Source organism: Tyto alba, unplaced genomic scaffold (assembly GCF_018691265.1).
Source record: "Tyto alba isolate M040663 unplaced genomic scaffold, T.alba_DEE_v4.0 Super-Scaffold_21, whole genome shotgun sequence".
NCBI classification, from domain to species: domain Eukaryota; kingdom Metazoa; phylum Chordata; class Aves; order Strigiformes; family Tytonidae; genus Tyto; species Tyto alba.
This window is the reverse complement of record NW_024881295.1, coordinates 8,200,058-8,220,594: the sequence shown is the minus strand read 5'-3', so window position 1 is coordinate 8,220,594 and position 20,537 is coordinate 8,200,058. Positions and strand designations below refer to the sequence as shown.

Genomic DNA, 20,537 nt, shown 5'->3' with positions numbered 1-20,537 from the left:
TATTTGCTCATTCAATTTAGAAATACACAGTCTACAATTTAAGAACTGCAATATGTAGCAAATCAAAGTAATAAAAAAATCCAGCTTGTCCACTAAAGGGATGATCACACAATCCAGTGTATGGGACATACATATCATGACATTCCATCAAAACTGACAGAAAGGCATTTTAGCATAGTTTGGTGTATTGTGAGGGCGACAGAGCTGGTAAGGACAGACAATTCTTATCAAAAGCTGATATTCCAGAACTAACACAAAAAAGCAATCCAAAGTCTAGAAAAAGTCAGATGAAGCTACTTTTGAAACTGGAGTGAACTATGCAACAGCAGGTTCAACATTGTCAGTGTCGCACATAAATTACAGACTACCTGTCAGATGACAAATGGCAACCCTAAACCTTTTACAGATACATGACAGCACTCTCTGTTTAGATTATATGAGTTCATAATAATTACTACACAGTTCTGATTCTCATTAACTTTATTTATCACACTGATTTTATCCCTTCATCAAAAGAGATTCAACTTTTCTTTAATTTCTCCTGTGTGCACAGGGACCATGGGGATGTATATTCATTGCTAAGCAGTGTATTTGCATGTACACACTTACAACAGCTCCCTTTTCCAAAATGCTGTATCTCAGATTAAGGCATAGTTTTATGCTGCACATATGAATGCCTGTCTTTAACTTAAATGTCACAACCAATTGGTCTCCTTCAGCATGTAACATTAAATAGGTATTAATGTTCTTTAGTATTAAGTTATAATATTAAAACCACTAACTATGTTCCGTTAAACATTTTATAATGCTGAGATCACTGTAAAGTTTACCTGATGCCAAATTTCAGCAAAGGAGAGAAAATAGTTTAGTTTCTTTTGTGAATCTGATGCATTTAAGAACTTGGGTTAGGAGAATTTCCAATACTACTTGAATTCCTTGCTCCGAGGTGAACAATCTCCTTTTAAAAGAGACTAAAATCAAAACAATTAAGTAATGCGGGTAAAAGGTTACAACTTGATACTGCAATTCTAAATTTCTAAATTTGCAGGAAATGCAACAATCTGACTCTGAAAGTCATAAAAAATTATGATGTCACATCTTCAGATGACACAAATGCCAATGCTTAAGTGACTGGGATACCACATGATCAAGAACAAGAACTATCAAACAGCGCATTCCATACAATGCAATGTATGAAAATAGCATATAGAGTAATAATATTTTTTCAAAATAATAATTTTAAAAGCTCAACTAATTTATTCTGAATATTGCCCACTCAAGTTACTTTTAATGCTTTTTTGTTCCTGTGTTTCAGAATATATAGAGAAACTTTCTTAAAACATTCTAAGAGGCTAGAGAAGTTGTTTTATTATTAAACCTTTGGTGTTGAGACCCTTGTATATCTATTATTTTTCTAGGATCTGAGTTTTAAAGTAAATCACAAAATATTGCAAGATTCACAAAAGACTCACAAAGGGTCCTTCACTCATCTTTTTATGAAACACCAATCTGATTCAACATTTTAAAGTCAAATTTGTAGTATAGTTACAGGGAACATTACATTTCTAGTGTGCACTTTAGAAAGCACTGCTACTAGGTTGGGTTTTTGTTTTCAGAATATGGATTAACAGATAGGGACAAGTAGCATTTTAGACTCCAACATGTCAAGAATAATTCAGAAAAAACATCAGTTGTAAGAAAAAGGACACAGGCAGTTGCTTGTGGACTGGAAAGTCGTGATGAAGAATCAGAAGCATGCTGCATGAACTTATTAAAAACCTTTAGATAAGAACATGAATGTATTTAAATCCTAGAACAGAAGACATTCAAGTTCAAATCTATTTCTATCTCCTGAAGAAAAAGAGCAAGAAACTTACTTTTGTTAACTCTAAGACATGAGGAAATGTCTTTACTTGGTTTACATGGGTTTTTCACAATAGCTGAAAACCCACTCACACAGTTACATAAATAATTATGTTAATCAGACATTAATAATGAGTTTGCTGGTGAAACCACTTCTTTGTTGAACTAACTCATACAGCAGCTAAGCAGGAGAATAGTATTTGATAAATGTTACTACGCAGATCTTAGTGTGAAAAGGAAATATGACATCCAGGAAGACTTTTCTTGTGTTGATCACATGAGACTGAAGGTTTTTCACAGCATTCCTTCTTAAGCATCTAAGCCAGTAGGTTTTGCATTTCACTTCACCAATAAGGAAATCAGCTTTTCTGGGAGATACCACACTTGACGATAGATTGCAGTAGGAAATGAGAGCAGGCAATCTACTTGGGCCCAGAGACAGCCCTGAGCAGGAGGAAGAGTGGGGAGAGGGAACACAGAGCCAGGTTTGGAGATGAACCCTGCATAATCAGGATATAATGCCCAGCACTGAGTTAGCCAACGGTACCGGTCAACGCAACGATGTCAACAGCTGCAAATTAACACATCTGGATCCCTCTCTTGAAAGTAGCAGCTAGGAGGGATGTCCAGAACTCTGGCAGAGGCAAAACAGGCGTTGGAGTCCTGCCTGTGCTGATGTCCTGGGGCAGTTTGCTGCCCAAGGCAACAGTATACCTTACTTATGCCCAGTGGTACACCATTTTGACTAAGAAATGAGAACACTACAGATGCAAATGGCAGATATCAAACAACTGTGATAGTTAACAGAACCAGGTAACAGAAACCTTCAAATGGAATTGTAGATAACCACCCATTCTCAGGTAAATCTGTCTCTAATGAGGTCTTGCAGGTTTTGTGCTATACATCCTTTTTATGCACACACGTACATACACATGTGACTCTGTGTACCTGTATATAAACAGAGTAAACACATCTCTCTCTCTCTGTATATATATATATATTTATATACATACATACATGTAGCAATAACCTGAAAAAGAAACCTAAAACTTTAAAACATCAGATGACTATAGATAACTGGAAGATAAATGAAATGGTAAAATGATGAAGAGAACAAACCACTGACACAGTATGACTGAGAAGAAGCAGCACAAGCAAATAATAAGCTTTTATAATAAAAGTCTTACAATGAGAAATGGAGAAAAAATGCCAGAATAGAAGAGGATTCTTAATTATAAGGAGCAGTTACTCTTAAAGATTTGCAGGTCATAATATATAATCAAAGCATAAATAGCCAGTATGATGTTAGGCACAAGGGACTCGTGCAATCCTTGGATGTAGAAACAGGGGAACACTTAGCACTATCTGAGAAGTTACATTATTTATTTTTCTGGTAACAGGGCAACTTCTCTGAAGGCACCAATTCTCATTTCTGTCATAACATTTCATGAAATATACAGGAAAACTAGTATGGGTTCAAAGGCAGCCACAGAGATGATTAAAGAACTAGCCAACATGACTTCCAGTGAAATTGTAGGAGGTAAATAATTTTTGTTTATCAGAGAGGTTGTTACAGATTATTTAGTCCCCAGTTGCACATATCTATGTTAAAGAAACTTGAAAAACAGACTGTGCATGTTACTGTAACAGAAAACAAAGACTGGCAAACACCAGATTACTTTGAAGCAGATATGAGACACAAATGTTTAGCTCTAAGAGTAATTAACCAAGGCAACACCCCAAAATAATTGCTCTTACTTCGTCAAGCGTAAGGAATGCCTGCTTTAAAGAGGAATAAGCATCTTGGATGTATCTGTGCAGCTTCTGAAGAACAGTGTCACTGGAGAAAGCTTCATCTCCTCTAGCTGCATTTACTCTGCAAGAGGAAAAAAGGCAGTTTTTGTAATACTTTCATGTCTCACCCTCTTCTGCTCACAATGTTCTTCTCAGAGCAGGAAGAGTAAATCACCTCATTAAGACTCAGGGTTTGATAGGATTTAAATAAGAGTGCACTTAGAGAAAGCATTACTAAAAGATTTTTTAGCTGAATTTAATCAAGGGTAACCTTCAAGTGGATACACTTCCCATTTTCAATAAATATGTATACCACAGGTTACTCACATAAAAAAGAAACTTCCTACTTACTTATATTTTTTTATCATAGGAATTGTCTGACTGTTTTCAAAGGTGCTCCCATGATCCCGGAGTTTTTCTAAAAATTTTTGCCAAGCAATTTTACCTGTGACTTTCAGTCCAAATCTGATTTTTAAAGAAGAAAACAGTTTTAAAAGATTTTCATATAAAAACACTCTACGTTCCAAGAAGAATTTTGAATAAGAACATCACATCGTCGTTATAATATCAATGTGTGCAACATTCATAATTAGAGTAAGTTTGCACAGCTTTTCTTTGTTACTAAATATGTAAACTGAGCCAACTTATTTTCACAGTTCCAAATGTCTAACTGCGGAAAAACTAGACCCCAAGTGAGAATTCCTCTAGCCAAATGTACATGCCTGCACCTGAGTGAGTCACTCTAAGTTCCTTTATAGTCATTGGGGAGATACAGACACTTTCAGGACAGGATTCATCTCACTCTAAAGTAGGCATCTAAAACTGGTTAGATGAATCCTGCCCATTGTTTCTCTCCAGTGACTATAAAATAGAGTCTAGGAGGAGCAGTTCAGACATAGACATTCACATTACAGATGTCTAGAATGAGATAGTATTTAATGCATCCCTTCTCATTATTTACACATAACAGTAGAGAAACTAAGGGGAATAATATGTTGAGTTTTTTAAATGTTATGATGTTCACTGTAATTTGAAAACTTCAAATGTACTGGAAGTGTTAAACTATGTTAAAAATCCTGGGAAGACAACTGGTATCATATTCCATGAATAATTACTTTAAAATCAATAAGGACCTGATCCCATGACCCCCCAAATCATTGACATATCTCCTATTTGGATTCAATGGTACTGCAGAAAGCTCCAATGAGCATGGCTAAATACACTCCTACTTCAGATGGTGCTTTGTAGGCAATTATATCCCTCACATGTTATCAGAAACATGCTGATTTGCTACTCTAGTCATCTCAGAAAAGCTTTTAAAACTCCTAATGCTCCTTAAAGTGGTGGCAGACGGTGTCCAGAGCATTTGCTAATCCAGGATTCATCGGACAAAGCTAAAAAATTACCAAATGCAGTCAGAAGTATGCAAGACTTCCCGGATCTTTTACAGAAAAACTCGAGTTTTTGGACTACCTGGCAGTTTCTCAAGCTCAGCCAACAAAAATAAAACCAAAAGATACAGGAATCACAGCATTCAGGCTTGGGTCAACCTCAACCTGACAGCATGGAGTATTTAATGGGTGGGTAGGAAACCTGACTTTTTACAGAATGCACACACCATGGCTCCGTGGCTCCAGGGCTGAGCATCTCCTGCTGCACAAGCAGCACAACCACACCAGAGCCCAGAAAGGGCTTGAAGACTCAAGGTAAGTGAAGACAGAGGCAATGCTGGCATTTGGGGGAAGGACCAAGAACCAAAGACTCAAGGTAAGTGAAGACAGAGGCAGTGCTGGCATTCAGATTTCACTAGGGGAGCCATTTCATATCCTGCAGGGAGGGGCTTTGCCAACAATACTATTGAGGGATGGGTTATTAAAAAAAAGCTGTGGGAAGGATAGATATTTCATATCTGATTATTGTCTTGGATAAATGAATATAAAACAAACAGTATGAAATAACAGATGATCTTTAAAATTAAGGCTAATATAACTACTGTTATTTTGAGCCCCCAACTGAGATCCCTTCACACTCAAATGTCTATGGTCTACTAAATCACTCAAATTGCACTGTAGAACGCAATTTTGTATTGAAAATGAGCAACCAGCCAAAGCTGCGTCAATCAGCATAACAGACCTCTCGACTTCCACCTCCTTGCTCAGAAGCCCTACACTCACCCCTCAAACTTCAGCAGTGACAATTAACAAAATCGTGGGAGCTGAAGGGAACTTAGGAAGAAACACTGATGCGGATGTGTGAAGGTCTGGCATTACTAGCAATGATTTGTGGTGCCATTGATCAACGGTGCAGTGGTTTTCCCCCATTCTCCAGATGGGTAATGGATCGTGGAGCTCTTCCAGTTCTGCCTTTGACTGTACAACACAGCACTTTTGCAGGTTTTATCATGGAAAGGGATGAATCAGGCCCTTGCAGCAGGAGAGGAGGAACTCCCCAGTATTAACCAAATTGAAGAAAGCCCTATGTAGATAAAACTAAGTCAGTGGGAATAAAAATGGAAGAAAGACTTTGGCATATTTCTTTTTTATGTAAAACCAATCCCTCATTATAGTTATAATACTGGACCTCAGATTTCAAGCTGTGCTAGAAGTGCAATAAGTACACTGTTTAGATGCCACAGGTGAAATAACTGAGGCATAGGAAGATCATTCTACTGTAGGGCCAGAAAAAATATGCACCTTTTGTGAGTGGTAATCCAGCATTTTATCTGCTATGACAGGCCAGCTAACATACCAAAGTAATAAAATAAATTCTGCATGGCTTTTTGGAATGGCATTAGCTTATGATTATGGCCAAGTACAAAAGAGTATAATTCCAAAAGAATTGACTGATTAGAGCTTTAACAATATGGATATGCGGTAAAGCCATGCGATATGTTATCCTGTAGTGATTCTTTACAAAATACTACCAATTGAGAAATTTTTAATCATCAGTGCTTTAGCACCTGATACTTTATACAATTCATAAATTAAAGAAATGAAGCATGAGAGTAACACAAAAAGTTCAAAACTACCTCTGCTGCAGAAAACTGTGTGTTTTTAACTGATATAATGCTCAGGAAAGTCCTGACCAACTGAGCACAATGATTTACCTCGTATCACAAATAAAAGTCACCAATTAGAAATCCCAGCAGCCACCAGAAAAGTCTTTGAAGTTTTGTCAGCAAAGCCTTCATACTGGTCATGTATGATTTGCTCCCAGCTGTCAAGAATACCCATAATTTACACCCCTCAACCTAAGAAAGGACACAATCCACAGTGAAGGTCCAAAATATAACCAAAATTTTTCTCATGTGGGAGTGCTGAAATACTGTGAAATTACTTCCTTCAGTTTATGCAATTATTTATATAATCTCAAGTTCATGATATTTTACTTCTGAGTGAAAGAATTTTCAAGAATAAAAGTGATGAAATCCAGGGAATTTGGGACTCAGATGAGTGATGTCCCCTGAATGAAGTACACCTCAATGGTCTGCCTCTGATGTATTTGATCTTGCTGCAGTGGGGACATATACTGAGAGAGAAGTGCGTGGGCAATCTGGTCCTAAACCAGTCAAGGATGAAATCCTAGCTGAAGTCTAAGGCAAAATTGCATCAACTTCAATGGGCTCTGAATTTTATATCAGGAGCCCATGAGATGTAAATACCTCAAACAACCATAAAATGCTGTCATGTATTATTTCTTATAAACAGCTCCCTGGCACATCTCATGTCATATTATTTAAACAGAATCTTAAAAACCTTGAAATCATGTCCCTTGATGATCAATTACTATTACATTTATTATCAGCTACAATGAAGTTACTTCATTATTAGAATTAGATGACTATGAGGAACTTTTGCTGTAGTTCCATTCACCTGGTGGATCTTTCGTATTACATTATCTGAGAAATATCACCTAAGAGATATGGCATACATGGGCTTGAACACTTCTGTTTACAGCATCATTAAAATGTCACTATATTTTTCAAATGCTAGAGAAAACTCCACTGGAAGAATACATGCAGAAATCTTTCCATTATGCAACTGCTATTAAGAGGAAGATTTACTTTAAGATTTAAAGTAGCAAGTGACATGAATGAGGAAAAAAAAAAAACAAACCACAGTAATAGCAATTTTTTGACAAAGCAATAGTTGATCATTGTTATATCGCACTGTGAATGTCTAGGAGCAAATCAGATTTATCTGCTGAATGCACAAAGCAATATGGTTACTGCAGATGACACTCTCATACAGCACCTGCCTGCTGTAAAACGTATATCTGCACTGAGCTCTTTACAGCTAACTAGTGCATATAAAGAAAAAGATAACTAAATGGATTATTTACATGGATGATTCTATTCTTCCAACAATTTTAATAGATAAACTATAAATTATGGAATTATTAAGCAGTAATGCATCATCTTGCTACTGATGTCCTCACGCTATGATTTGGGTGCCTTGTCCTGTTGTTGTAAACTTAAGCAATATTTGGAGTAAAAATGCTGTGTAAGTGTTAAGTTGTTCTTACTTTCTCTTTGACTGGCCATATGCCCTTCGCACAGTTGTCAACAAGTATAAAGTATATTCTGGTAGTTTTCTTCTCACAGTTTTTGGTTTCTGAATACAAAATATTAATCATGAGAGATCCTGGTCTAGATTTAACCAAAAGCTACAAACCCATCAATTTTTATGATATTTTGGCTTTAAAAAGGAAATATGAGTTTAGGAAGCTAGTCAGCATATGCTGAAGTGATCATCTCCAGGAGATCATATTTTGGTAAATGTCTTATGGCCTAAACTCTGTCTGCTGAGATCTTGAGGCTGGGCTGGAAAATGTTTTCTACCCGTTAATCTTCTGTCCAGTATACTGCCCACAAGATGATTTGAATTTTGATCATAATACTACAAAGATGCCAGGTTAAAGTAAAATAGTACATTGACTTGAATCCAGTAGTTGGCATGATTTCCCAACCTTCACATCAACTTTAATAAAAATATTTACAGTGTTAAAACCTAAGTTCAAAGGATGTGTTTGCATCATTTTAGTTTAAATTAAAATTTCCAAGTATGAAATTTCTTTATTATGTAGCACAGAATTGTCCCTTCAGTTATCTTTTTCAGTGACTGACAGTAAGCAGCACAGAGTGAAAGCTCTAACTATTAGTTCATTCATTCATATTAGTTTCACTTCTTCCTCTGTTTTCCTTGCCACACCAGCATGTTTAAAAAGGACAGTCTTGCAAAGTCACACTGTTACCATGTGAATATGGAACTAACAGTCGTAAAGCTGCTCTTCAAGCAAATTCACACCATCCCACGTCACTAGTCATTTGAATGCAAGAGAGTGACGCTCCCTTTATGAAATTAGATACAAATTTGTGAGCAAATATTAGTAAGAAAGCAGTAATGTAAAGCTTTTACTCCATTAAACCTATATACCTTACTGCAAAAAACTTGATTTTATACTGAGCTATATCAGCTTTTACATACTGTGCCATACATACTGCAACACAGGCACAAGTAAGATAAATTAATGATGGTAGTCACAGAAAGCAATAATAAAGTTATAAGGCAGCAGCACTAAATAACATCCCCTAAGAAAATAACATGATTCTTACCTATTCATTAGCTCTTGAAAAGTTTCATTTGGCAAAGGAAATATAAAGCCATTTATGACTGACTTCAAGTAATCCAAAGACACAAATCCACTCCTGCTGACATCAATTGCTCTGAAGGCTTTTTCAATGTCCTGATAGGCTGAGCACAGCTGTAATGAATACAATTTATAGTGTTTTGTTCAGAAAAATCAAGTTCATGAAGCTTTTAAAACAATAATGTATTTTTTACAAGACCTTTTCAAATGTTATTCTTCATGAATTGATCAAATAGGTTACCCTGGCATGCTCTGACTGTCAGATGTTTAATTAATAAGCTCACTACAAAACAGTATTCCCAATCACACACTCTCAAATGACAAGTCAGACAAGTTTCTCAAATAATAACTCTGCCTCAAAATTCAGAGCTAAAAATACTTTGTGGATCAGCCTTCTTGATAGCACCTGTCTTAACATAACTTTAAAACCATCCATGGCATAACCTAGTATCTAGCTTCCCTTTATTAAAATGGGTCGTTAGCACAATGAATACTGGAGAATGTTAGAAGTCATGGAATAGTCTACATAGCTGTTGTATAAATGTATCACGCATTTCTTTGGTTATTTTTTTAATTCATGGGCTGTTGCAGAGGAGCTATGTGGATGTGGTTTTGCTTATGGGACTTGTAAAATGCCTGAAAGTTGACTTACTGCAGATTTTGATAAGGCTCATGAAACAATAGGAAGACTGGTTTGTTTTTCTGAAATGTTAGCTCACACTGGGTTGTTGAATACTGCAAGCATCCCTGAGGCTTTTCTCCCCCCGCCATTTTTTGACAAGTATCCCATCTGCTTCTAAGCTGATTATTGTTCATTCAAAACTGCCAAAATCACAGTATAAAGATAACGTTTAGAGAGACTTTAGGAAGCCCAAAATAAACACCAAGGACTGGGAGGGCTTGTAAGGTGAGATGTACTGTGCTTCCAATTCAGGCCTTGACCTCCATATCAAAAATACACAAGATGAAAAAGGGTCAGGATGCTGAATGTCCCTGTGGCCTTGTTTGTCCCTCCTCTCCTCTCTTTTCAAGGCTGAGAAAACACAGTTACAGGTCTGTGTAATTGAGTTTGTAGCAGAATAGCAGCCTTGATGCACAGTATCAGCTCCTCTTTTCTTAGAGAGTCAGGATTTTCATGACAGGAAGGCACAAGAGTGAGTGTTGGAAAATTTTGCTTCTCTTCACCTTAGCATAAAGCAGGTGGAACACAGTTATGTTCCACCATCACACTCCCCAACTCTCTTCAGTTAAGATCACTTTTAAGGGCATGTGGAGAGGTCATTTGCTGTGTCTATTCCAGCTCCACTCTATTCTAAGCTTGCCATCACATATTAAAAAAATGTGTTTCTGCAGTAGTACCTATCCACTAATAAATTATTTCATGCAGGTCAGAAAATAATTGTCAGACAATGATAACTAGTCATTACTTTGATCTGACAGAGTGATCTAGCAATTCACATTATGAAAGACCTTAGCCATCAAGCTTCAATGTACTCTCATTTTGTTTTAGCCTAAGGAATCTGAAGTTCTAATACATACAGGTTTAATGCTGTGAATCTAATAAGCAAGACTGGAATGCACAAAATAAAACAGAACTGCTGCTTCTGCTAACCAGCTTTAAAAGTAAACAAGAAACCCTGTGCATGGAATTTGTTCATAAAATAAGTTGGTATAATTAACTGGTCTCAATGCTTGGCAATAGTCTTTTCCTATGATGCCTGGCTCAGCTTCTCCACCTGTCCAAGTATTCCAAAGTATTAATGGCACTCCCTTACCTTTTCTCTAAATGCCCTCTCAGTGCTATCCAGGTTGTACTCTGTCACAGCATGCTCAGCTGGTGAAGACTGTAGAAAAAGTTTTGCTGGTGAAGATTGTAGAAAAAGTTTTTTCTGCTTCTATTCCTTTTCTTTTATTTTCTGGCATATTAGTGCTGTTAAGAAAACTGATTTAGCAGAGTCCGCAGCTTTGTCAGCTTCAAAGAAGTAAAGCCATCTAAAACTCTTAAAGACTTATAGTCTCTACAGACAGATTAAACCAAACCTGAAATACAACTTTCTTGTATTTTCTTGTATTTCAGTCTTGATCAGTAGTTCAAAATTACGCTAACTAATCTGCGCACTTGTTGTAGTAGTTTTTCATTTCATATTTCTTTTAAAATATAATACACACAGTCTTAACAGATAAGTTTATTACATTTAATATCAGAAGGTCGTACTAGAAACTAACTCCCTGTCTTTGTCAGTGAGTTTCCAGAACGATCCACTACTAAAAATATTTTTTCAGGAAGTGGAAGACAGTATCCTTATAGACCTTTGATAATAAACATGTCTATTGACTTTGAAAAGGCTCTTTTCCTTTTCCTTCACTTACTCCTGTCCCACTGTCCTATCTTGGCCCCATAGTCCTTGGAAGACCTTCCAGTTATCGTAAGTCAAGATTCTACATGTTAAAAAAAAAACACCAAAACCAAGCCAATTCTGTAGAATATTTATTTCATCTGGGCTGAACAGCTGATTTTGTGAGGGCAGTTTCTTGTGTACTGCTCTACTTAATGTGCTGTTGGCACATACACTCTTTGGGATAATGATTCTGCTATGGATGTGCCATATTGGATTCAGAGAATAGCAGCAACAACTGTGATGAACAAGACACAGGCATTTTGAGAACTTTATGCATAAAGAGTATGTGTACCAAACTCTTTTAAAGGTTATTTCAGTAGGGCTACATAGGAAACAAAATGCTGTTCTATATGGAAAAGGATACCAACGTGTGACTGCTCTGTGCTTAGGACATGCTCTCCTCTGTTCCCTCTTCCCACTCAGTGGCCTGCTGAACACAGATTTTCCTTCCTGTTTAAATAAAGCTATACTGCCCTATTTCAATTTAGTTTTGATTAGGCATTAATATTTATTAAACAAATATCACTCAGTTATGTACCTCAGAAACTAATCAGAGAGGTAAACCCTAATTTATCTGGATGATTTTAAAATCTATTTTTAGACCAATGTTTGATCAGTAATTTTTTTACCACTACTTTACATGATCAAGGTTCCAATTCTGAAAGTGGGTGGGTGAAAGAAATGAAACTGGGAACCAGAGGGCAAGAGGTGAATTCAAGATGCTGTCAGTACAGTAGGGCTGCAGGAACACCCCACAAACAAAGTCTCTGAATGTCTGAGGCATCCTATGGTGGAATGAGCGGAGAGGTTTTGTCCCAGGCCCCACTAACTAGACAGATTATTTAAGAGGTTTGATCACACACAATGCTAGGTACAGCATGGACTAGGAAGGAGGAGAAGCCTTAATTCATAAGATTATTTCTCCACAGTTTCAGTACCCTACATGGGAGAAACCCCCTCTATTTTTGGTAGTTACACTTACTTCTGGTCATGGTTTCAAACCAATCTTTAACAGTACTGCACAAACTTACAAACCTCTATATAGTCACACCATGGACATGTAAAATGGTGAGAAGAAAAGCTATTAAAATACTAGATATTCTGACTTCATGATTTCAAAAGAATTTGGCTGCTTCTGATCCTGCTGAAGCCAATGTGAATTGTTGGTATTCAGGGACTTTGAACATCAGGCCATCTATTAAAAATTGGTTCAGAAATAATTCCTACTACCCAAGGGAAGACTTTTTGTCAGGAAGAGGATAATCATAATTCAGATTTCTGGACTGCTGGCTTCGCTTTTCTCGACCAGGATGGATTTTTTTATTCTTCTATAATTCTCATAATGAAGCGCTAAATTCTAAGTAGTAGAAATGAAAGGGACAATGTTTGAAGCTAATGCTCTTTAGCCTGCAAAGTACAGGTAAGTCTTTACTGTCTTTCTTAATCAAAGTTAAGATTAAATGCTTCTTTTTAAACAAAAATAAATTAAATTATAATTAATAGTTAGTCTCACACTCATGAAAAATTCTACTGCCAAAATATCATATGTGTACATATGTGATGGAGAAAATACCTTGTTAAAGACACTAAATTAAATTTCAAGATAAGTAAACAGATTTTTATTATTTTTAAATGTACTGCAAGGGCTTTTCTCACTATCTTAACTTGACCACCTTCTTAAACTCACATATCCATAGATCCTCACATTCACATTACAGGTAAATCTGATAAATTTTTGCTGTATAATGTCTCAAACACAATATTTTTCATCCACATACAGGGTTAAATCTCTCCACTGCCTCCATTCATCCAACAACAGAATTACTGAAACACGCTTTTTCTGTCTTTAAGGAAAATAACCATGTCCTGTTCTATCAGTGACTCTTCCTTCCCTAAACAACAAACATAAGCTAATGTCTTCATTTTAAGTGTCTCCATGGCCCACGTCCTCCATGCCAATCACCTTTCACTCAGAAATGATCCTTTGTGCCACGTTGGACGGTCTGACTCTTGCAATTTCAAACAAATATGTTTTGCATTTACTCTTATGCCGACCCTTTTATTTGAGAGGACCTGCTCACATACATTCACAAACTGACTTAATTACTGACCATGAATCCTTCTTAAACATCCTTATTTGAGTTGATGCCTATAAAGACATTCCCAACAGTCCAATAAGTTAGGTTGCTGCTATGCCTGAAACTACTGTCAGGCTGACAAAAAATGTCTTACTGTCACCTTGACCTCCCCAAACTGTTGAATTCACCAGTTTGTCATTGTCTTAGAGTGTAAGTTCTTTGTTACCAAGATTACCTGGGAAGTTCAGTATGATTGAATACTGGGTGAAAACCAAGGTTCCCAAGTGCTACAAGATTCCAAGTTGAAATAACAAATTCTTTATCTAGCGTTTATGAGCTTCTAATTGTGATTTTGTTTTTCAGCACATGTAATGTCACCTTTTGTTTTTAAAGGCAGTTTTCACACATAGTTGGTAGAATTTCCCAGGCCAAAGGAAACTGGCTTTCTTTTCCTCCCTGTCCTTATTCTATCTGATGAGAATTAGAGGCTATCAATGTCCTACAAAATTGCAAACCAGATCCATCAAGGCCAACAGAAATACTTCTACTGATATAACTGGAAAGAGGAAAAGTACCCAAGTTTCCACTCATTTTCTGCACACATACCTGGAACTTCATTTTCTGTGCTTCTTTCTTTAACTGTGTCTGTACTTATGCCAAAATTCTTCAGAAATTCTTTGTAATCTGTCACATTAGAGTCTCTAACACAGTAATGGTTCCACAGCTTAGAGAAAAAAGAGCCATTTTTTAGAGAACACAGCGATTGTAGATCATATTTGTAGTGAATTGAAGAAATAGAAAATTTATTAAATCTTTAGCAACACAATATGTAAAAGATTGTGAAAAACAGATAAACAGTGAATTACTTTTTCTCTGCTTTCTCACTGCATTTTTTCTCTGGTCTCTTTCCTCTGCCCAAGACTGTCTATAGTATACAAGTTGTCTGAATAATACCATTCAAATCCTACATACAGTGCCATTTTCTTGGCCATCTACATGAACATGAATTTTCATATATCCTTACAAGGGCATTTATCTTCTAATAATATAAGAATCTGATGACATTCTTAAACAAATTCCAGTGTAACTTATGATAAGTCACACCTAAACTCTGAAGCAAGTTGTCTGGGTTTTATAGCAGGCTGGAAAATTTGCAGCAGCTTCATCTGGATTAAATGGGAACCTCACTTTTCAATTAGAACTCATTTTCACATGGTATTAACTTCTACAGCTTGGAAATCAATCTTTGATTGCAAGCATATATTTTCTGGATAATTCCGCTGCTCGGCAGTGAAGTTGTTAATATTGTATACACTTGCCATCCTCACACTGTATCCAAATGCTTGGAAAAAATGAGCAGTTTTCACCCTTCAGAACTACAGTTTGTTAGAGAATGCAGGACCAGTTTATCAGCAGTTACTGTGGGATTTATCTCCAATCCCCTTCAGAAAACACTGCTGTGATTCATGCTTATGTTTTTTCTTCCTAATCATGAAACCTAGAAAGATGTAGTTTTTAAAATTGAAATGAAAATTCTGTTACATAAAGAGGATCCATAAGTCTAAAGCTAAAATAGTACCATTAGAACATCTTGTGTATCACAAACAACTAAGTTTCTCTCAACTTCTTTTGCATTTAGCCCCATAATTAGTCTCTAAATACAATTAAAAAAAAAAAAAAAAGATTGATTAAAGCATGTGTTACAAAAATCCATTTAGTTAGTCCTGATGAATTTTTTCCAAGGACTAATAACAGAAGAATTGATTGCCTTATTTTTTCATTTGAATTTGTCTATCAAGTGAAGGCACTACACCATATGATACAGTCACCTCTTAAACTCCTCTTTCAAAGGCTAAACAGATTGTCTCATAACATTAAGCTCTAAAACATCCACACCCACCATCCCTTGAAACATGTTTGTAGCTTTTTTTTTTTCCTCACAATTTTTCAATATCCTGGGAATGAGAGCACCTGATGGGAAGCCATGTTCTGGTTTTGACTTTGACAATATATGAAAATAAAAGGCTTATTTCTGCTCAGTTTTTTTCCAAGACATCTTTGGGACATTAACTCTTTTGGAGACCCTCAGAGTAAAAGCCAAGCCCTCGTGAAAAAAAGACAGATACCACCCATTTACAAGCCACCACTTGCATCAACATGGTGGGTGACGTGGTGGGGCAAATTCCATTTGCAAGTGATGGGACCATTTAGGTGATAAAGATAAGAGAACTTGGTTAGCCATTTGGCAAATTCCATTTCAGACAAGAAAAGAGAGCTGCACTGTAACATACCCTGTTTTCCTCTCTATTCTTTGGATTGTATGGCAAAGTGTGAAGGAACGATTAGCTGCTAAGATCACCATAATTCTATCACTTCTGTGGGGTTCTGAAAGACAGGAATTCCCAATCACAGTATTAAATTTACTTAGTAAAGTTAGGAAGTCATTGACTTGCCTCTAGCCTCAGTTTCTCATTTGTAAAAATGTAATTATAATCCTGCCCAAGACATGGGGCTATCCTAGTTATCACAATAAACCACACACCTGTTTTTGATGCATGTAAACCATGGGTATATGCATAATTAATGAAGGACTTCACTTCTTTTCCCCAGAAATCCCCCCACATCCTATTTCTCCTTGAGCCTTCTCTTTGTGTCTTACTAGAGGTCGAGGACTATCTGTGAATTTTCAAGGAAATTTTAAAGGAATTAAGATTATGTTAGCTGTGAGTTGTACATATGGAAATATAGAATGAATATACAGACAGTACTCTGATATATGTGAAGTGCATTAGAAACATATATAATAAAATGGACAGATTTGGCTCCACTTTGAACAAATTTTCATGCATAAATTCAAAATAAAAGGAATACTTCAAAAACACTCGTGTGATCGTATTATTTTGGGATTGACAGTTCTATTTTATGAAAATGCCATGATAAAAATCAGGTCAATAGTAAATCTCAGCATCAGGAATGATACCTTGGCACATTTTAGGAGTGTCTGAAATTTTCCCTTGTTTACAGTTCAGTTTTTGATCTACCAAAAAATCCCAACCTACAATAAAAACCACATACATACACAAATTACCATGGCCTCACTACAGAACAGGAACACTCTTTAGTCATTATCTTACATTAGTGACAGTTTTCAGCAATCTATGGGGTACTCTGTTTTCTGTCACATGAAAACAGTTGCATTCCTTCCCCTAGGAACTTTTTACTGTTACTCTCGGGCAATTTCTGCTATTTTGAACAAAATGGCTTATTATGGATCTGCATATATCAAGGCTGGAAAGTCAATCCTATTTAATAAACAAATAGAAATACAGAACTAATTACTGGTTCAAAACTGCACTTTTGCCAGCTGTTCTTTGTACTCCAGCTTCCTACACAGGATCCCCATGAATAGGCAAGGATCACCATTATGCTTTGCCGGCGTTAATCACATCCTTACAGAAGGGGCAGGATACAATCTGGACATATGACAAAGGGACACTGAGCTGGTCTTTGCAGCAGCCATTAAAACTGGGTCAGAGCCTGTTTTCATGATAAAAATCAATAGGAGACTTGTTATTGCCCTCATCTAGGCATAATCATTTTTGATTGATCTATGTTAATATGCCTTAAAAAACAAATGACTGGTCCTAATCATCACAATTATTAGTTTGCTTTCATAAATTTATTGATCAAGGAATGTATTCCCAAAGACTAGCTTTAAACACTGCCAGCAGTCTCTTCCACCCACCTTGATAGAGCGAAGAAGGAAAACACGTACTACCATAGGGTGATTCAGAAATCCTAAATTATGGTCCTCATCTGCTTGCTCTCTGGATATGCTAATATATTTTCACTTACTAAAAAGGGCAACAAGCCCCAGGTGTTTTAAGTTAGCCTTTAGATTGCCTTGCCCTTCCTGTCATTAAATGATTTCCCTATTTCTATGACTTCCCTATTTATATAACCTAAACCAATTCATAGATTATAATCTGAAAAAGCATATTCCGGTATCTGTTCATATTCTATACCTGCTTAAATTTGATCACTATTACCTCTCTGCACCCAAGATGGAAGGACTGGATTGAAACCGGTTAAAAACAATGAAAATGTGTTCATTACATTCAAGGGGCAGTGGACTAGACCCTCTCTAAAGCCATGGTCTTGCAAACACACAGTCTTTCAGAGCACACGGATCCCAACTATATTAACTTTACCGCTAGCTTTGACTCCGATAGGCTGAAGCATCCAGTCCTGTGCAGTCATAATATTCCTGAATCACTGCTATGAATATAGCTGGACTACCCAGATCCACAGTGGAAGATCTTTACACAAGTTTTGTTTAAAAGCTAGAAGGCTAGCACATATCTCAGTGCTCCTAAGGCTATTACACAAACAAGCTTATAAGATCTTATGGATCTTCTAAGAAAGATGGTGACAGAATTTTTAGTAGGACCTGTAGCAATAGGACAAGAGGTAATGGTTTTAAATTAAAAGAGGGCAGATTCAGACTAGATATAAGGAAAAATTTTTTACAATGAGAGTGCTGAGATGCTGGAACAGGTTGCCCAGAGAAGTTGTAGATGCGTCGTCAACGTTTCCAGGGATGGGGAAGTTGGATGGAGCTCTGGGCAATCTGATCTAGTTGAAGATGTCCCTGCTTATTGGAGGAGGGCTGGACTAGATGACCTTTAAAAGTCCTTTCCAACCCAACCCATTCTATGATTCTAAGCACAAGCAAGCTAAGTATTGTTCTATACATTTTAAAGCCTGGGTTTACTTTTCATTTCAGTATATATTCCTTAAGCAACAATTCATCTGAAATTATTTTTTAGTTAGTAATTTTCAAAAAATTGAAGCTGACAATGCACATTTAATAAGCATAGAAATGGTTTCTGGTTTCTTAAGTATCAAAATATGCTAATTATAAGTACAACTATTCATTATTTTCCTACTTTTTATTTTTACACACATACGAATACCTCCTAATTGTTAAAATTGAAAAACAAACAAATGTACCCATTATACTTTTTATGAATCCAGCCCATTGTTCAAGGAAAAGAAATCATTCTTTACACAAAGATTTGCTCTCAGATTGCTGCCAAAGAAAATAACCTTGAATTATTTGCTGCATAACTGCCACATGAGTACATTAAAGGTGCCTAGGGACAGCTTCATCTTGAGCATGTGACTTTTAAGAAAAAGCTTTTAAGTTCAATATTTGAAAATTGCTGCCATATCCCTTTTCTTTCTCTGATTTTTAAATTAAATCCAGTTATCGCACATAGGAAGAAGATGGCTTTTGTTTCGATGTTTTCAGTCATTTCTCTAACAATGAAGGTTTTTATTGCCTGGCTGCAATGAATTCAGGATATCATGGGGATGTTAAAGAAATAGGTATATATATATATTTCATGGGTGGTTTTCCCCACAGCACTGGAGAATATATCCCTGCTATGAAACCTGAGTAACTTCCCTGACCATTAGGACTAGATGATCAAGACTGCCAACTGTGAAAGCCTAAAAACTGAATTCCTAGGATCTGGTCTTAAGGAGAGTGATTTTTCACACAATCAAGTAAATCTTTAGATGAGAGGCCCATCCAAAAAGTGTTTACTTCTTCCTAGCAGAGACAGGGTTTCAGAACTGTTAAATTTCTGAGGTTTTTTTCAGAAAATTTTTAATATCCTTTTGGTAAGGTAATACAATTGCTCTGTCTCTCTGGTGTTGGGCTGGCCTATCTGAAAGAAATGCTGTGAGCACAAACAGGGATCTCTGGCAGAGATTGTGCACTCAAACCACACCTCTGGAAATGAACATTTCCCCCTGACTATATAGTAGGTGTCCCCAGCCCAAAAGGTATGCATGGGCAGTGCCTTATGTCAGGATCTTGACAGAAAAAGCCCTCTTAATAATTACAAGACTGGTCCAAAGTCCATTAAAGTTAATTGAAAGACTCAATGCTGTGTCCCAGAACAATCATAACAGGATTATGGGAAAAAATATTTGTTGATCAATCCAAGGCAAATATTCAGTAGGCTTTGGCTTGAATCAGAAACAGCTGCAGAATCCAAAAGCAGAAATCAATTCAGGAGATCACACTGTGATGGGACAGCAGGAAGAAAAGTGGCAGCAGAACTCGGTCCAAAGAACAGTATTGAGTTGGGTTTTTTACTAGATCAATGCAGAAAGCAGCATTTTAATTGGATTATACTATACTGTAATTCAAAACTAGAAACATGAAGGACAGCAGGGGCCCAGGCCTTATCAAATAAGATGCATTTTCTCTAAGTGTCACATCCACAGGTCCATGCTATGAAAGATATACTGTCCAGACAAATGTGATAGACAGTCATATCAAAGAAACATGGCCTAGCAACTAGTTGAACATCCAATGCCCTAGAAATCCCTAGACGCCCAGTTTTGAAGCAGAGGCTCTTTAGATATATAGAAATCTCACCTGGAACCTCAAAAATAGAAGAAAATTTCTTTCTGATTAAATCAACATTTTAGGCTGCTGGGTTTGGAACACAACACTCCAATCTTTCAGGCAAGGAGGAAAGATGAGTGGGAAGAAAAAGGGATATACATCTAAACAGTCTAAAAAGACTGTTGCCTGCCTGCTTATCTGCCTTCAACAAGCTAAAATAATACCTAAGAAGCCCAGGTATTATTGACTTTTGTCAAGGAATTTCATGGACGGTGATTTGGAGAACCTAAATATTCTGTGGGAGATCCATTTTGGTTAATTTTTTTGCTG

The 20,537-nt window shown here is 36.6% G+C and overlaps 1 protein-coding gene across 1 annotated transcript in view; it reads right to left on the bottom strand.

The window, feature by feature from the left end:
- The window catches only part of EFCAB6 (EF-hand calcium binding domain 6), a 112,351-nt gene that overhangs the window by 69,382 nt on the left and 22,432 nt on the right, over window positions 1–20,537 (bottom strand). The window contains exons 5-9 of the mRNA XM_042795142.1: window positions 14,390–14,507; window positions 11,082–11,167; window positions 9,272–9,420; window positions 4,009–4,122; window positions 3,622–3,739 (exon numbers count right to left, since the gene is read on the bottom strand). Of these exons, the coding sequence (XP_042651076.1) occupies window positions 3,622–3,739; window positions 4,009–4,122; window positions 9,272–9,420; window positions 11,082–11,167; window positions 14,390–14,507 (585 nt within the window). The remainder of the gene's footprint in view (window positions 1–3,621; window positions 3,740–4,008; window positions 4,123–9,271; window positions 9,421–11,081; window positions 11,168–14,389; window positions 14,508–20,537) is intronic.